Consider the following 19,367-nt stretch of genomic DNA (forward strand, 5'->3'; position numbering starts at 1 on the left):
TAGGTTTACTTAACTTCATTTGTACAAAGAATACTCAAGATATATATACTCAAGATATACTCAAGATATGTAACTCAAGATATACTCGAGATCTTATAAATGCATAGGTGTACTCTGACTTCATTTTAAAATTAATCTTACCTGTGCCAAATACTGCTGTGGAAGTAGAAGGCCGCTCAACTGGTGAACTCTGAACAACCTCTACTATGTTTGAAGATAACTCCTGATTGATAGGCTCAATCTGAGGATGACTCTGTTGAGTGGGTTGCACAAAAGCTGTAGCCTGTGTTTGTTGCTGAACAGTTAAAATAGGTTGAGAGATAGAAGGCTGGACATTAGGACTAGTAGAACGAACGGATCCACTTGTGCTTCCAAAAACTGGAACATGTTCCACAGGCCCTTCTGACTGCATAGCTGAAAAAATAATCATAATGCTGAATATAAGACTTCTACTTTCATCAAAACTGAAATTATCTTTCCCTATTCTGCGGTAAACGTCACCTTTCACAAGGATTCTCTTGGCACTTAGTAGACAAATACACTGTGGGTAAAGGTAATGTATTATGGATTTTTATATTCCCTATGTAACTGATATGTAGCATGCAATAAAATGTTGGCTCAATTAAATAAATAAGTATCTGAAACTGATTTTGCATCTACTCATTTAAATTACTGTTGAATAAAATTAATGAAATTAAGCTCGAAGTATAATTAGAATTTTTCATTAAGCATCATTTGTTTTTAATTGATATAACAGTAAATGTAATTAGTAATATATTTAGTTTATTGGATGTAGTTGAAATAAAACATTCTGTATTTTCATAGCACAGATACACTTGAATAATTTACTGAATTCTAACATTTATCAAGATAAGAATATAAGGAACTATGCAGGTAGCAAAGTTTTACTGAACACCTACTGTGGAGTTAGGTAAAGGGATTAAACAATAAGAAGCCAAGATTTTTGCCCTTGAGGAGCTCAATGTAGTGGAGTAAAAAGGCATGTATACCACAGAATAAAATACAAAGTTGTAACTGCTGTAATGAGTAACAGAATGTCATGGGAAAAAATTGAAGAAAGCAATGAAATGGTCAGGTTCAGTGAGAAAGCAATGTTGGGTTGAGCCAGTAATTCAGTATGATTTTCCAAAGTGGATTTCATATATTCTTTGTCATTACAAGTGAAATTTTTGGTCCTAGAAGTATGTACTGCAAATATTAAGCATCCATTTTTATAATGACATTGACTTCAGCTGTACTGGACACTTCACTTATCTTTGAAATTACTGTCATTTTCTCATAATAAATCTAAATAAGCAATCAGTCTAATCAGATCTGTATTATTTTACTAACCTTCCTGTGATTCCACTTGTGTAGTGGGCATCACTGTAGCTGTTGGGGTAGTAGTGGGATTTGTAACAGTTGCAGGTGTAACCATTGGGCGGATACTCGCCCTGGGTGTTGACTTATTTCCAGCCAAAGCTGCAGCTGTCACTTTACTTGGAGTAGACACAACAGGAGTTGGCTTGATATTGGCTGTTGGTGGGTCTGAGGTGCTGGCACTAATAGAGGAGAAAATGCAAGAATAATTAATAACAAATTATTACACAAATACTTTTAAAAACACAGTGAGTACAGGTCTCTATTTTTTTGTTCACTAAGTATTTCAGAGCCTTATTAAAGCTGTTTTGAATTTAAGCATTAAAAACTATACAGGGAATGCTCCAGTGTGGTGCATCCTGACAATGCAGAACGTATCCAGCTGCTGAATTGCTGAACCCAAGTCTCAGCCCAGCATTTTATATCTGTCATCATGTAACATCACGGGGAAAATCAGTAGCAGCCTTAGAAACCAACTGTAAACTAAAAGATGAGAGATGTTTTCTCTGTCACAAAGCTTCATCTGATAGGACTGAAAGTATGCTGAAAACAAGTTGGCAAACACATGATACAGTTTTGCAGAGAAAATAACTCTTTAGTGTATGTTTTTACAATAGAATACACAGATTTCTGTTTCCTAAACAGAAAGATCACTAGATATTCCCTGAGCTTTAAAAGAAAAATAACAGACTATGAAATAACTAAAACTCACATTCCTCTTTCACCAGAAGCTGGAGTTGTTTTCAGCGTGATCTGTCTCTGCTGTTCAGGGACCTATAAAGAGAAAGCTCTTGATTGTTGTTCCTAGCCCACAAGAGTCCACTAAAAATGCTACAAAAAATATTTCACTATTGTTAATTCTCTCTGCATACATTGAATTTTAGCCAAAATTCACTCTGACAAAGGCTCCTATGTCACCAGGCACTTTCAAGTAAAATGTACAAAGAAAAACAATTTGTTACTTAAGCAGAATTAGCTAATCACCTTATTAGAAGGTTCTTGAGGCTCATCTCTCTGCTCAAGGTGTCTCTCTTGATGCTCCCTGAGTTCTCTTTCCAAGCGACTAATTCGACCTTCATATTGGGACTTTAGAGCAGTAATACGAACATCCAATTCATCTTTCTGCTGATCTAAGGCTCCATTCCTTTGTTTAAGCTCCTCATTTTCTTTAGTTAGCTGATCTTTTACACCTAAAGAAGTAACCAGGTGATTATATTAATATTACAATCAAACATTTAAAACAACATTTATGCACTTAATTGACACGTGGTCACATCAGATTCTACTACTATAACATCTACATTAGTTATGATATACTATACATCTCAATGAGCAAAGTTCTAAGTACATTCATGTTTTCACTTATTACTAGAATATAAAATATACTTACTCCAACATAAAAATTTAGTTTTTCCTAACTAAAATCTCAACAAACTAAAGATCTGAGTTAGCAGAAGCCCTTTTATATTTCAATGTATCATTCAATTCATTATTATGAATTGCAAAATTTTTATTTCATATAATCTACAGCACTGTTTAAAAATAATTCAAGAACTTTTAAAATCAAGTAAGTTGTTAGGACATTGTCTTAAAGATCATTTAAAAAAAAATGCCTGTAACAAAACCCAACTGATTTGACATTTTATTTAACTACTCAGCAGACTGACAGGCAAGGCTGAATAAACCCCTGATCCTTGAAGAACTAGGTTCTTCATAAATTTGACATGATACTCTCCCCAAAGAGCTAGAGGGGCCCACTACCATATGAGGCACAAAAAAATCCCTGGACTGGTAAAGATCTTTATGCAGTCTACATAAGGTGTGTAGGCAGCATGGTCTGGGCTCAAAGGATCTCTGTCACAAGATAAAATTGTTATTCATGAAAGCAGAAGGATAGCAGTACTCCATTATCTATTGCCAGCCAACAATTGAGAAAAATTTCATCATATCAAGGACGTCCTCATCACTTGAAAATTAGGATTGCTCTTTGTGTCCAACTAATTATTCCTAATATTTAAAGCGCACACACACACACACACAGACACAAACACACCCTTCATAGTAGATACCTTTTATTTCTATTCCATTTAATTTTAAGCCTGCAACACACAACCAACTTTCATTACCAAGTTCAAACTTTAAACAGGTATTTACCAGCTAAGTGTGCAATTTTTGATTTTGCTGCTACAATAGCTTTTCTGGTTTTTTCTTCCTTTTCAGTTATCTGTTGTCGGAGCTGTTCCTCCTGTGTGGTTCTATCTTGAAGATCCTGACGAAGTCGTGAAAGTTCAGACTGAAGTTGCACAGTCTGTTCCTGGAGATTTCTTGCTTCTGTCTCTTTTTCAGATAATGTCTTTAAAGGAAAACAAAGTATTCACCATGGAATTCAATCATTTCAATATAAACTGTATGTGGTAGCAACTTAAAGTATAACTTATTAATTTGCTCTTTAAAAGATTAAATAGAAGCATAAAAATGGTGGTCAGACCAACTAAATGCACACCTGAAGATGACTGGGTACTACTTACTTACAGGAGCCATTCCAAGTAAAACGAATAAAATGTATCCATTCCCACATGGTAAGAGAAACTGTCAGTAGTTAGTACATATTTCTTCAGGTGTATAACAGGAAAGAATTAGGAACAGACTGTTCTCACACTCATACCTTCTGCAGATTCTCTACTTGACTCTCGAGTGATTTTGATTTTGTTTCTGCTTGGTTGAGCGTTTCTTTGAGTTCCTGCATTTCCTGGACTAAAACATGCTGTTCCTGATGGTCTCCAGAGGACTGAGCCGATGTCTCCATAACCTAAGACAACAAACAGTAATAATACACTTAAATATTTACGTTCAGTAATTCCATTTCTGCAAGTTTGTCTAAGAAAATAATCACAGCTTTGCAAAGAAACTTTATCCTTGAAGGTATTCGAAACAGAATTTTCTATGAAACAACTGTAATCTCCAAAAACGGGGAACTAGTTGTGGTTTTCCACATAACTGAATACTAAACAGCTAATCAAAATGATGCATTATAGTTGAATTTTCAACACTGAACTGCATTTTCATAATAATGAATCAAGTGAAAAAAGCAGACTACAAAATAATATAAGCATATAATATTATTTCTTTGAAAAAACACATCGCTTATATGTATGAAAAGGGATACTAATGTACTAATAGTGGCTAAAACAAAGGGGTAGTAATTGCGAATTTTTTCTTTATTTTCTAATCCAACATGTAATAAATACGTAATTCTCAATATACAAATTCCTTACCTTCAGGAATTAAAAACAACATTTAGATTCAAAATATAAACATAATAAAGATTTCTGAATTTTTTTGATAGGTGGTTAACATAAATAATTTATTTAAAACTATACAAAACCTGATTAGTCATCATTTTTTAATATCCAATTGTAATTACCAATGAGTTATAAGAACATAGCTTTGAAAATGGAGAGTACTTGAAAGGTGAAAACTGAACCAAAATATATCTAGTATTTACCAAAATTTGTGAGTTTATAATGCATTTTCAGCATATTAAAGAACTATTCTTAAATAAAGATATCATATATGGTTACACGAGTTTAGTATCTGAAAGCTAGTAATATTCAAAATTACAAAGAAATAAGATTTCATAACATTCACCCTAATTCTTTTTTGTAAGAAAAGCTTCTTCAAAATACCTTATCCTGTTGTGCTTTAAGTTCTTCATATTGAGTCTTGTACCTACGTCCAATTTTCTTTACTTGAGTAATAGTTTTGACTTTTTCTTGGATATCAATTATTTTGGCATCTAAGTCCTTCTGGATGGTTTCCTTTTCAGTTCTTACTTTATTTAGATCTTCCTTCAGACTCTGAATTAAGTTCTGGTTGTTAGTCAAAGATGCATTTGATCTTTAAAAAATGGAGGAAAAAATAAAGATTTTTCTTTCAAATTTTGAAGTTCAACGTAACTTTACGTTATACTGCTTTAATAAATTTTTTTTTTTTTGAAAATCCTAAAAAATACCCACATACTTCAAAGGTAAGAACTTACAAATTTACAGTCCTTAGGCAAGATCTTATTACATAGGTTTACATGTGCATTTTAGAGATGAGAAAAACAGAGTTACCAGTGGTCAAGTAACATGCGCAATTTCACAAACTAAAATCAAGTGATGGTACTCAGATTTTAATTCAGACTTGCTTGAGAGTAAAACCCACCCTCTTTCTACTGCATTGAGTATTGTCAAATTTCTTCTGTAAAGGGCTGGATATTAGAATATGCTATACTTTGCAAGCCACAAAGTCTTTGCTGCATTTTTCTTCAACAATGCTTTAAAAATATAAAAATCAGTCTTGGCTTATAGGTTGTACAAAACCAAATCATGGGTCACATTAGGTCTGTGGGCTATAGTTTGCCAATGCCTGTACTATATCCTGGACTGAACTTGAAATCAGATGGCCTGAATTAAGAGTACGGGTTAATTTTGAACTGAACTTGAAATCAGATGGCCTGAATTAGGTAGTCAATCTTTTTGAATCTTAGGTTCTTCATTTTTAAGATTAAAATATAACTCTTCTACTTAACATGCTAGACTATTGCTACAAAGAGAATATATATACACATGTATGTATAAAAAACACACAAATTTGTAAGTTGTAAAGCAATATATAAATGGGGTCATGATATGGACAAATTACACTAAAGCTTCAGAAAAGGTAAACCAGAAACATTAATATTTAATTTCTTAATTTTAAAGGGGCAACACTTTGCTATTAGTTCATGCAAGAAAAAATTAAGACTTAAAAACTTCCCTTGGCCAGGCATGATGGCTCATGCCTGTAATTCCAGCTCTTAGGGAGGCAGAAGTGGGAGGAGAGCTTGAGCCCAGGAGTTTGAGACCTGCCTGGGCAACAGAGGGAAACACTGTTCTCCACAAAAAGGAACAAAAAAGCCAAAGCAATAAAACCCACTTCCCTTACAGAGTCACAAATATCAGCTAACCAAAACAACAACAATAACAACAACAAAAACTACTTGTAAAAGTCTTTGATAGCTATAAACTTAGCTTTAGACTTCTACTGAGTAGCTCTTTAAAAAATAAAATATAGAGAAATAATTATCTATAATGAGGATATTCTCATACATACTTTATATATGAAGGCATAATATTAAATCACTGCTTGACTCTACAAAGTAGACGCAAGTCAGATATGAGTGCTCTAGCACGTTCCATTCTTTCTTAAACCACGAGGCAGGCACTTGGGGAGTCATATAAGTAAGTAAAATAAACTTCTTTAAGATTTTATATATTATATATGATTTAAGGCTTCTTTCAATATACCTTGCAATTTCAGCTTTAAGTCTACCAATTTCTTCTGTCAACTGTTGAATACGCTTAGTATGAACTTCCTTTTCAGAAAGGAGCTTCCGATATTCTTCTGTATCTGGATCTTTCTGTTGACTTACTAGATGCTAGAATAACAAAAATGCTTACTTGATTTTTTTAGGTTTTATGAAACAAATGTGCTATAATAAAATGGAAGAATATCTGATTATGTTTACATTAGGTTACTTGCATGTAAAGTAATCAAGCATGGAACTACAAGATACTAAGATCAAACTTAGCTTTGGTTTGGCTAAGAAGTCTAGCCAAAACGGAAGAGGAAAACAAATCAAATGTCATTAACTGCTCATTATATTTTCATATTTGTGAATAAACATTTCAGATTAGTTAGAAGCCAAATAAAGGGATCCAAAGAATCAAAACTTTCAATATTAAGTATCTAATTTCATTGAAGTGACATTTAAAAGAAAAAAAATGTAGATAATGCATTACAAGTTAAACACACAAACCTTCTGTAGAGGCCAGGTAACGTGCTTTACGTGTATTACATTTTTTATCACACAAAAGGTGATAAGAGTTTCCCTCATTTTACAAATGAGGAAAACTAAAGCTCCAAGAGGTTAAGAAACTCTCCCAAGTCATATAACTAGTACATGCAAGGCAGATTTCTAACCTTTTGTTTGAATAAAGAGCTGAGTTTCTAACCACAGTATGTTAACATGGTTTCATCTCCCTAAAAACGTTCCAGTGAACAAGTCTTTTTAAAGTGCTTCAATAAATACAATAAAGTATACACATTCCTAGTTTGTTTTTGAGACAGCGTCTCCCTCTCTCACCCAGGCTGGCATGCAGTGGCATGATCACAACTCACTGTAGCTTCGACCTCTTAGGCTCAAGTAATCCTCTGGCCTCAGCCTCCCAAGTAGATGGGACTACAGGCATGCACCACCATGCCCAGCTAATTTTTAATTTTTTGTAGAGATGGAGTCTCACTACATTGCCCAGGCTGGTCTCAAACTTCTGGGCTCAAGCAATCCTCCCATCTTGGCCTCCCAAAGTGCTGGGATTACAGGCATGAGCCACCATGTCTGGCCTCAGATTTCTATTTTCATGTATAAAAATATTTTAGGGATAAAATGAAAGCCTAAAACTTTTAAATTACGGAAAATAAAGTAACTGCTTTTTAGAAATGTATATAATGTAACAAAAATTTTTAATAAATTGGGTTATAAGTTTAACATGTCAAATATTTACATGTGTTAATAACATAATACATGTAAATAACAGACTTCCACTAATAAACACAGTAATTTTCACTAGTTCCTCAAATATCTTTATCCCCCTAAGTTTCCCCTGTTATGAAAAACACACGTTTCCATGTTTTGGAAGAGTTTTAACTGCATTTACCTGGTTACGTGCTTTCCAACGTTTGACATCCTCTTCTAACAGCTTCTTTTCTGCCTGCAACATACCGCTTTTCTCACTCAGCTCAGCATTTGCTTCTTGTAAGGGTAAAATATCTAACTCCAGTTTCCTTACCTGAAAGTCATGCCAATATTTAACAACAAATGTAAAAATTCATTTATTATTAAAAATAACATGCTTCCACTCTTGATAACCAAGCAACAAACCTTTGCTTGCATTTGCTGTAGATCCTGTTCTAGTCTCTCCTTTTCTTCTCTTAGCATTTTATTGGTCTCCATAACTACATTCATTGTTTCAGTTTTCTTCATCAGTTCTTCATGCTGAGCCATTGTTTTTGCAGTTACCTAAACATTTCAAATAAATATACATACCAACATCTAACAATAGTTGAAAGTCTACCTGTTCCTATGAGCTCAAATCCTCCCTACAACAAAGTAAAGAGGATTTAAGTTTCAACTTTTAGAACTAAAATTTTTGAAAGTTCATGTTTACTTTTCTGTGAGGCATGCTAACTGCACAGTTTAAACAAATACAAGAATTACAAAGATAAAAGTGAAAAGATGCTACAAATCCCACCAACGAAGTATTAACATTAGGTAAAAACATCAATCCAAATCTCTATTTTTTTTTTTTTCCTGTATCTTTTTTTTCCTTGCGGCACTAAATTCAGTGTTAGTTCTAAAATGTTATTTTAATCTCAGTTTATTCCCTCTTGTTCAGAAATCTCTTTATTTTGATCCTTTGTTTCATCACTTTGGTTATGAGAAATTTTACCGAATTATCTGTGAAGAATTTTTTCCTTCTCATAGGGTATAATTATCCATCTTTTGCATTTGGTATATTACTTTCTTCCCCCACTATTTTTAAAGCTATAGCATATTTCATGGTTGCCATGCTATACTGTTCAAGCTTAGACAGACATTATATTATTATTATTATTATTGTTTGATTATTTTTTGAGATGGAGTCTCGCTCTGTCGCCCAGGCTGGAGTCCAGTGGCACGATCTTGGCTCACTGCAAGCTCCGCCTCCCGGGTTCATGCCATTCTCCTGCCTCAGCCTCCCGAGTAGCTGAGACTACAGGAGCCTGCCACCACGCCCGGCTAATTTTTTTATATTTTAGTAGAGATGGGGTTTCACCGTGTTAGCCAGGATGGTCTCGATCTCCTGACCTCATGATCTGCCTGCCTTGGCCTCCCAAAGTGCAGGGTTACAGGCGTGAGCCACTGCGCCCGGCCCATTATATTACTTTTTATATAATCTATGTTACTTATTGACTCTCTTCTTCCTATATTTAAGAGTTGGTTTCCCCCTGTGAACTTGTTGGTGGGCAGGCATTTTCTAGTATTTACTTTCTATAGCCCAAAGGAAAAAAAAAAGGAAGCAGAAAAGACTGAAACAATATGCAATCTTTGTTACAGACTCTGATTCTGTCCCTTTTCCTCCAAGTATTAACTCCATTGAACTGGAGGCTCTATTATTTCCATGGTGAGATACATTTGAATTAAACAGGATATAATTCTAGAAACTTTAGCTTCTGCTGAACACATAAATCCCATAAACTTCATTATTTACTTTTCCCTGTTCAATGGTTTCTTAACAGTTATTTTGACTACTTATCAGTTAAAAGAGGTGAATGTTTTAAGATCTTAATTTCCTTCCTTCTAGATGTGGGGGTATATTACTGTAGTTCCTAAGAATGAAGTAACTCAACAATAAGCTTTGGGTGGTAGTGTGCCGTAAGGAGTCAAGCTTGTGTTATTACCATACATTTCACTACCACAGCTTCTTTTCCTTTGGTTGTTAGTTTTTACTACTTTTTGCTCCTTGGGTGAGAAAGATATTCTGTAGCAGTTTAAATCACTTTATCCTAGAATGACTATCCACATGTATAAACCATAACGATAATAAATTAAGACAGCTGGAATTTATTAAGCACCCACTACATACCAGACATGCTTTTAAATGCTTCATGTGCACAAACTCAATTAATCCTCATTATTATCCAAATATTACAGATGAAGAAACTAAGAGCAGGGAAGTTAAACAATGTACTCAATGCCACAGCTAATGGTATGAAGCTAGAATCTGAAACCAGGCAGTGTGGTTACAGAGCCTTTACTTTCAAGCACTATACTATATTAGTGTTTAACAAAAGCTTAATGAATTTATAAGTTTAGAAGAATGCTTACTTCAAGTTAAATTTTACGTTTTGCTAAATAGTAGAGATACAAATGAGTGTTTCTCTTTTGATTTAACAAATGCTTTCTTAAAGCTTACTATACCTACCTGGACTTTCTCCCTTTCAGCATTTAGACTATCTTGCAGTTCCTGCAGCTCTCTTTCTAAAAGTTCAACCCTTTGTCGATAACGCAGACTCTCAACCTGAGCCACCTCAAACCTAGTTTCAGCAATTTCTTTTTCTCGTCGTATAAATCTACAAAAATACAGATATTAAAATTTTATGTGAATTTTAAAAAGCCAACATTTCAAAACTTGGATAATTTGGTAAGATGACAAAAATCATTGACTTTAATAACTATTTCACATGTTTTTATTAATAATAAACAATAATGGGAAATGCATTTCTATTTTATAGACACTAGCTTTAGAATGTTCATCTCTAAAATGATCTGAAAGGCATTTAGTTTTTCAAGAGAAATCTGCTCTAGTTCCTACTATCAGATTCAACTTATTAGTCACTTATTAGTATGTGTAAATGTTAAAAGTTATGAGTTTTTGGACAAATAGAAGAATGAACTCTGTATCAAAATTATGTATAATCTCTTTAATTTATGATTTGTAGTTTTATTTCACAGTTGTTATACCACAGAAACGAAGCAGTAAGAACATGATTTACCTGAGAATTTCCAAAATTTGTTCTTGAGATTTTCCTTCTTCACTGAGAGATACATTCAGTGGTCCTTGTACACCTTCTTTCACAGAGGCCACGACCTTGTCACTTAATTTTTCGATCTGATCATGAAGTAACTTGTTTTGTTTCTCCAGATCTTCACAGCGACATACACATTTGGAAACTTCATCCTGCAAGCCAAGAGTCTATCAGAATAGCAGATTTTCCAATACACATTTTAAAAAACAACTTGGTCAGGCACGGTGGCTAATGCCTATAATCCCAGCTACTTGGGAGGCTGAGGCAGGAGAATTGCTTGACCCGGGAGGCAGAGATTGCAGTGAGCCAATATCACGCCATCGCACTCCAGCATGGGTGACAAAGCGAGACTCCATCTCACAAAAAAAAAAAAAAAAATTCTTTGAATTCAACTGAACATTCTATTCAGATTTACAATTATACCTTTAACATTCTCTCTCTTTCCTCCCAAGATGCTTTACACTCCAACAACTGTGATTCTGCTTTCTGTGTTGTTTCTTCCAAATGCTGACGGACTGATGCCATTTTTGAAACCTGCTCCTTCGCAGCTTGTAGAGCTTCAACATCAGCAGCATGCAGCATCAATTCTCTCTCATACTTATTCTGAGCTTCCACAGCTATTTTAGCCTATAAGAAATTATTTCCCAGTTGATACCAAAGATCAAAAATCCATAAAGCTAGCTAGCACTTTTGGAAAAGATACACATTGAACTTTTTAAATAATAAAAGTAAAGACAATCTAAATGTAGCAAAATAAGAAATTAAAAGTTAATGCTTTAGCTACTTAATGAAATATAATAAAACTGTCAGAAATGAAACTTAGAAGATGGTAGCAATTTGGACAAACTTTCCGATATAAGAAACTAAACATAACTCAGCTATATAAATACTAAATTATAGATCCACTGATTTTAATGAAATTTACTTTGAAGCAGTTCCCTGTATTACATTTTAAAATAGTGGTATACATGTTACATATATATAGGCAATAAAGAATAGTAACCAAATGAATAGCTATTAACATGACACCCAACTTAAAATAAGAACATTACCAATATCCTCAAACGTATTCCTATCCCATCCTACCATTTTAGTAACTCTGACTCCTGAATTTTTATCATTTCTTGTTCATAAAAAAATTATAAAAAGCTTCAACACGTGTGCACATACATACACTCAAACTAATGAGACTTTTTTTTAACATTTTATAAAAAGCAGTATACAGATATATGTGCAAACTTAGTAATGCATTAACAGTGTTATCAAGAGGTTTTTGTTTTGTTAAGGAAAGGCTGTCTCTAATCAATTGGATCTATAATTTTATAACCGGATCTAGTGAAGGACAATAGTAAAATAATTTTCGCAAATAAGAGCCAAGTACAAATTTTAGTCTCCTACTCCTGTTTTTGTTTTCCCACTGTCAAGATTGCTTTGTTAACGAATATTGCACTATGTATTTATTTTTAGCCTTCATCTATGCTTTTCAATTTGTCCTAAGTTCCACAAAAGTGGAAATAATCTTGAATTTTTCCAAGGTCCACCAATTCTCACAATGCATAAATATACTTCAAGAATCATTCTCTAGGATCAAAACTCATTTCTCAATTAACTGGCTATAAGAGCACCACTTACTTGTTCCTGACAGTCACGTCTGGCTTGCTGCTCATTACTTAAAGCTGTGCTTGCTCTCTGAAGAGCTTCTTGTACTTCATTCTGAACACTAGAAAGTGTTTTTTTCAATTCAGATAACTAAGTAGAAAGAACAAGATTAAAACCAAAATTAATTGCAAACTTACTTGGAAAATACTGTATTGTAGTGTTACTATACTGAAGGCTCATTTTTCAAGATCCAATTAGACCAAAAAACTGCTGCTAAATTTAAAATGCTCACACCCTGATAAAATCAGTTTTGCAACTCTATCCATCCCCTAATATTTGCAAAAGTCATCTCAGGTAGGGGCTTTTAAAAAGAACCACTGATACCTATTTCTGTAAAGTAGTCTAAACATTTCAATGGGAAATGTATATAGAGGTACAGAAAAGAGTAAAACATAATTTTGCCTATGTTTTTAATAAATTTCTGCTGAGATGAACTAAATGGCAACTAATGACCTAGTTAAAAGAATTCAAATCCTTACAACAACAACAACAACAACAACATTAATATCATTAACCTATTTACCTGTTGTTCCATGCTCTCTATGGCTCTTCTCTTATCATCCTGAAGTTCTTGTTTTTCCTTCTCTACTTCCATCAACTTCTTTTCCAACTGTGTCTGAAACTCAGCTGACTCTTTTAAACGAACTTCAATATTCTTACGCACTTCTTCTGTCACCTTTACCATATTACAAACCGTAGGATATAAAAATTACACACATTTAAAATCATATAATTACTTTCTCCAAATCAAAACTAATTTGATAAGAAAATTAATGTTTGCATTATATTAGAAAAAGTATCCAGTAAAGGTGATTAGAAGATTCGACAACAAGCAAAAACACCATATAAATCTACAAGCATTTACCTTTCAGCTTGGCTACTGGCCATTTTTCTTTTTTGAAATGAAATTTCCAATCTCTCATTTCTCCCTCAATCCTCACATCCACTTGCCAAATCCATCTATTCTACAATTGAAAGGTATTTTCCTCACACATTGTGATGTCTTTACCGTGATGTCAACTACAAAAGGATCTTTTAAAATTGCAGCCCTAGACTACTGCTACAGCCTTCAAAATGAGCACTGTATCTTCCAATCTACCACATTAATTTTCTAATCAAAAAAAAAAAAAAATCTGATTATGACATGTTAAAAAAAATCAATGGCTCTTAATAAACCTACAGAATATAATTTAACATATTTAAAACCTTTCACATTTGGTTATCAACTACATTTATAACTGTATCCCTTCACTACTCACTTTACAAACTGTCATCTTCTGAAGGCTTTCTACCATGGCTGAGGGTTCCCAGTATGTAAAATACCTTTCTACTCTATTTGCCTACACAGATACCTTCATTCAAGGCTTTATCTGCACAAATGCCATCTCTCGTGAAGGCATGCATACCCAGAAAACAAATAACATTCCCGACCTCTCATTCTCAACATTTGATCTGGACCATTCCAACAGCAAGGATAACCTCTTTGCTTCATGAATTTTGTGTGTTTTTGTTTTATCTGTCTTATGAGACTCAAGTACTTTCATAAGGTTAAAGGCAATGATGTTGGTCTAATTCATACCAGTGCCTTACAAAGCAGTCCTCTAATTAATAAAAACAAAGTTAACAAATGTGTTCAGATTGAATTCTGAGTTCAGAATCATACATACCTGTTTTTCCTTGTTGAGGGATTCTTCTAAACTAGTAACCATTGCTTGATATTGTTCCACATTGCTAGTACTTGTTTTGAGTCTCTCCTTTAAGTCATTCACCTGCTCTTCTGTCTGTCTTAGCTGACTCACAAGATCATCTACATCTTCTTTGTTGCTAGGCTGACCTAAAAGATACAACAGCTCTGTTAAAATTAGTATTTTCAATAGTATCCGAGATGACTGTTATAAAGAGCTTGTGAAATTAGCATTAAGGTTCAAATATAGATATATTTAGAAAGTACGTTTCAATGCATGTCAAATACAAAAATAAAAACAGGTACTTTGTTATGTTACTTCCTCAAAAACAAAATATTCAAATATTAATATTTGAAATCTGTTACAAAAATTAAGAAAAGAATATTCAAAAGAGAACAATCAAATATTTCCACTAAACTGAGGTAGCTATATGAAGAAATGACAGAACTCTTAATTTATTAAATATTACAGGAAGTCAGGGACCCCGAACGGAGGGACCAGCTGGAGCCGCAGTAGAGGAACATAAATTGTGAAGATTTCATCTTAACATGGACATTTGTCAGTTCTCAGATAATACTTTTATAATTTCTTACGCCTGTCTTTAATCTCTTAATCCTGTTATCTTCGTAAGCTGAGGATGCACGTCACCTCAGGACCACTGTGATAATTGTGTTAACTAACAAATTGACTGTAAAACGTGTGTTTGAACAATATGAAATCAGTGCACCTTGAAAAGAACAGAATAGCGATCTTTATGGAACAAGGGAAGACAACCATAAGGTCTGATTGCCTGCGGGGTCAGGCAAAAAGAGCCATATTTTTCTTCCTGCAGAGGGCCTATAAACTGACATGCAAGTAGGAAATACATCGCTAAATTCTTTTCCTAGCAAGGAATATTAATATTAATACCCTGGGAAAAGAATGCATTCCTCGGGGGAGGTCTACGAATGGCCGCTCTGAGAATGTCTGTCTTGTGCAGTTGAGATAAGGACTGAGATAAGCCCTGGTCTCCTGCAGAACCCTCAGGTTTACTAGGGTTTGGAAAACTCAGCCCTGGTAAATTTGTGGTCACACAGGTTCTCTGCTCTCGAACTCTGTTTTCTGGTTTAAGATGTTTATCAAGACAATATGTGCACCGCTGAACACAGACCCTTATCAGTGGTTCTGCTTTTGCCCTTTGCCCTATTCCCTCAGAAGCATGTGATCTTTGTTAGACCCTTATCAGTGGTTCTGCTTTTTGCTCTTTGAAGCATGTGATCCTTGTATCTATTCTCTGTTCCTACACCCCCTCCCCTTTTGAAACCCTTAATAAAAACTTGCTGGTCTGAGACTCAGGTGGGCATCATGGTCCTACCAACACGTGATGTCACCCCTGGCAACCCAGCTGTAAAATTCCTCTTTGTACTGTCTCTCTTTATTTCTCAGTCGGCCAATAGTTATGGAAAATAGAACCTATGTTGAAATATTGGGGGTGGATTCTCCCAATAATTAAACATTATTTACTCTAAAACACTAAATCTTAAATCTAAAATTTAGCCCAATTTTTATCAGAAGTACATAAAATAGGCAGAAAACTGTAAGTTGGAAAGAATGTTTTATCACGTGATATCAACAAGAAAGTATATACTTATCTCCTAGATAATTATATACCCATTATTTATATGGATCAGATATTTATGAGTCTGTATATATGCACATATACAGAGAGATGTTTCTGTACTCCCAGTGGGGGCACATCCTGATAAACTCATCATAATTTGAAACTATCGTTGAGTTGAAAACGCATACAATATACCTAACTCACTGAACACCATAGCTTAGCTTATAGCTTATAGCTTTGCCTAGACTACCTTAAAGGTGCTCAGAACACTTACGTTAGCCTATAGTTGGTCAAAATCATCTAACACAAAGCCTATTTTATAATGAGGTGTTGAGTATCTCATGTAATTTCCTGAACAAATACTGTACTGAAGTATTTTCTACTGAATGTGTACTGCTTTTGCACCATAGGTTGAAAAACTGTGTAAATCAGAAAGTCTGCATACACTTATTATTTATTTCCCTTGTATTAAGAAATAAAACCATATAGAAAGATTATTGAGACACAAAGGCTTTGACCTTGAAATGATGTATTTAAAAAGGGAAGCAAAATCTAATGAAACAAATGTTTTACCTGAGGCTACCAATAAGCAAAAATTGGGAATACTACTTTAAAGGAGATCACAAATCAACTCTTTCTTTAAGAGAAACTTATTGTAGATTTGGTATGTAACCTCATTTCCAAGGGGCCCGGGTTAAAAATCAAATACCTCTCTTCAGAAAGAATAATTTTTAAAGTATCAATAAATAGTTTCAAGGATTAGAAAACTGGGTACATACCTTGATCAAAGGCCAAGCCAAACTATTCTGAATCTTTTAAAACAGCGAATTTACTATTATAGGCCCAAAACTGAGTACCACTGTATAAAGAAAAAGCTGTGTTTTTTTGGTTTTTTTTTTTGTTTCATTTTACTAGCATTCATAAAGAATAAGGTTATTTACTGACAGAATATATAATACTAAGAAATACTTATTTATTTACAATTATATTGGTCTATTTATTTTATTTACCTTTACCAGTTCTCTGTGAAGACTGAGAAGCAAGTTGGACTTCCATATTACTGAGGTGCTGTTTCAATGTAGCAATTTCTTTTTGAGCATTTTTAAATAGTTCTTTTGTGTTAAGATGAAGATTTGTCTCTGTATCCAGTTGTCTCTTTGTATCTAAAAGTTGAACCTATAAAATACATCAACCTTATAACACTCTCTTTAGGTTCCTAAGCAACTAAAGGTTCAAACTATCTCTTTATAAACCTTTGGAGCTCAGCCAAGAGAGAGTAACAGAAAATAGATATACTGTCACACCTGAAACAGCCAAAAAAACCAGAGAAAACACATGAAACAACTGAGATCCCTGAGATGGAAAACAAAAGAGGTGAACCTTATATTGCCTCGGTTTACTGATTTAAAAGTTTCCAGGCTATGACACAGGGAAGAGGAAATGAGGCAGAGGCCAGGAGACTCTCTGAATTGAGAACACAGATCTGAGTCCAGGGAGACCAAAGCAGCTCAAATTTGTAAGACAGAATGTAAGACAGGAGAGGTGCATACACAGAGTACCCTGGAGCTCTACAGAGGGTCCTCCTTAAATATTCACCAGAGTAGTGATCGCTGCATATATATATGAGGCGCTTACCCCAGACAGGGGAAGAATTGTCCAAAGGAATTAAGAGTGAAGAGTATCTGTCACTCAAAGAAAGTCAAGAATAATGACTCTTCCCAGCAGCCAGACTAAAAAAAAAAACCCACAATTACACTGGACACTGGCACTAGAACTCATGAAAGTCTTGGCCTCAGTAGTGCAGAATAATAACTCCAGAATGCACACTGTTCTGGGCCCACCTAATACATCATAAAAGGCAAAGTCAAAAGAATCAAACCATTTTAAATTAACTTTACTGCATCTCAGAATAAAGCTCAAGAAGATTTAAAGGAATACAAAAATTGCACCCAACACAATAAAACTCACAATACATGGCACCCAGTAAAAAATTACTGGGTATAGAGTGAGGCAAGAAACTTAGTGAGAAAGTTTTTCAAAATCATGCTTCATCTTAGATGGCAGACTGTCCACACACCAGATTAATTACTGAACATAAACACACTACAGAAATTCAGAACTCTGATGGACTCACATCTAGATTTCTAGTAAGTGTATGCCTTTGTTCCACCTCATTTCCCAACTTCTTCTTTAGATGAGAGATCTCATGTTCCAGTTTTTCTATCTGGCTACTAAGTCTTTGTTTGGTTTCTGTTTCAGATCGCTCCAGTATTCCCTAAAGTAAAGAAAAGATTTTTGGTTATGCTTAAGAAAAAGGCAATACAAAACAATAAAAATTATAGGCGAGAAATAATTACAGTATTAAAACCCATTTCTACATGAAGAAGCTAAAATCCAGAGTATTTATCAAGAAAGTATTCTGGTATTTTTCAATATTAAAACATCTATTATACACGAAAGAGATGGAACATATTACGATCATCACTCAGATTTCCCAGTTTTAAAGAAAATAAAAACCAAAGAATTAATCTTATAAATAGTAAAACTGCACAGGACGCTGTAAATATAACTGAGGACTTACCAATGTATGGTTTCAATCAATTTTCTTTCAATATGTTATTTAAAATACTGAAATGTCTTAATAAACTCCAAAATTCAATGATTATAATGGATGACAAAAGTGATGGATAAGTTTTCTAATTAAGGAAATTGAGAGAATACAAACATAATCTAAATTTAACTTTTATAAATTTTTTCTACATAGGCTTTTTATTGGTTACCTGAATTGTTTGCAGATTAGTTAGCAATAAGTTTTGCCCCCTTTGTTCAGCTAACAAAGACTCCCTTTGCTGAGAAAGACGAACTTCAGACAATTTAAGCATTTCCTTTTCCTTCTTCAAATTTTCTGCTCTTACCTTAACATAAGTAGAAATGAAACAAAAAATGCTGAAAAACATGGTGTAAAATGTATTAAGATTATAAAATGATTCATACATCACTACATTTTTTTTAATGCTCTTAGAGACTATACCTCCTCATTGTACAAGGAAATATATAACTTAGTTTCATGTGCTAAAATATGAAGCAAAAATTATTGGGGATGATCAATGAAAAAATCTTTTGACTACTACAAATACTTATGGTTCCTTGCTCTAACAATCCAGACTTTAAAAAATAACAGCAAGAAAAATTTGATATGTAAGAATAAGAAAGCAGAATTGCTTGACTGCTATAATCATACCTGACTACTATTAAATTATGTAAGTTTTAGAATCCAAGCTGGTTTCTAAGTACCTGTTTAAAAGTGATGATTCATCTATTTAAATCATCTCCCTCCCCTCAACCCAGAGAGTACACTCTGAGTCTCAAGGGGACCAGGGAGAATGTTTTGA

The 19,367-nt window shown here is 34.0% G+C and overlaps 1 protein-coding gene across 2 annotated transcripts in view; it reads right to left on the minus strand.

The window, feature by feature from the left end:
• TPR (translocated promoter region, nuclear basket protein) overlaps window positions 1-19,367 on the minus strand; it is a 62,401-nt gene that overhangs the window by 19,197 nt on the left and 23,837 nt on the right. For both annotated transcript variants that reach the window (XR_012430695.1, XM_005540244.4), the window contains exons 19-37: window positions 18,756-18,890; window positions 18,110-18,250; window positions 16,986-17,151; window positions 14,358-14,524; window positions 13,214-13,366; window positions 12,664-12,780; window positions 11,455-11,658; window positions 10,999-11,183; window positions 10,428-10,575; window positions 8,345-8,482; window positions 8,121-8,252; window positions 6,711-6,841; window positions 5,067-5,277; window positions 4,046-4,189; window positions 3,535-3,733; window positions 2,365-2,570; window positions 2,093-2,154; window positions 1,354-1,562; window positions 142-414 (exon numbers count right to left, since the gene is read on the minus strand). Coding sequence is in view for 1 of the 2 variants with exons in the window: in XM_005540244.4 (XP_005540301.3) it covers window positions 142-414; window positions 1,354-1,562; window positions 2,093-2,154; window positions 2,365-2,570; window positions 3,535-3,733; window positions 4,046-4,189; window positions 5,067-5,277; window positions 6,711-6,841; window positions 8,121-8,252; window positions 8,345-8,482; window positions 10,428-10,575; window positions 10,999-11,183; window positions 11,455-11,658; window positions 12,664-12,780; window positions 13,214-13,366; window positions 14,358-14,524; window positions 16,986-17,151; window positions 18,110-18,250; window positions 18,756-18,890 (3,121 nt within the window). In the remaining variant the exon portion in view is untranslated. The remainder of the gene's footprint in view (window positions 1-141; window positions 415-1,353; window positions 1,563-2,092; window positions 2,155-2,364; window positions 2,571-3,534; window positions 3,734-4,045; window positions 4,190-5,066; window positions 5,278-6,710; window positions 6,842-8,120; window positions 8,253-8,344; window positions 8,483-10,427; window positions 10,576-10,998; window positions 11,184-11,454; window positions 11,659-12,663; window positions 12,781-13,213; window positions 13,367-14,357; window positions 14,525-16,985; window positions 17,152-18,109; window positions 18,251-18,755; window positions 18,891-19,367) is intronic.

Source organism: Macaca fascicularis, chromosome 1, assembly GCF_037993035.2.
Source record: "Macaca fascicularis isolate 582-1 chromosome 1, T2T-MFA8v1.1".
NCBI lineage: Eukaryota > Metazoa > Chordata > Mammalia > Primates > Cercopithecidae > Macaca > Macaca fascicularis.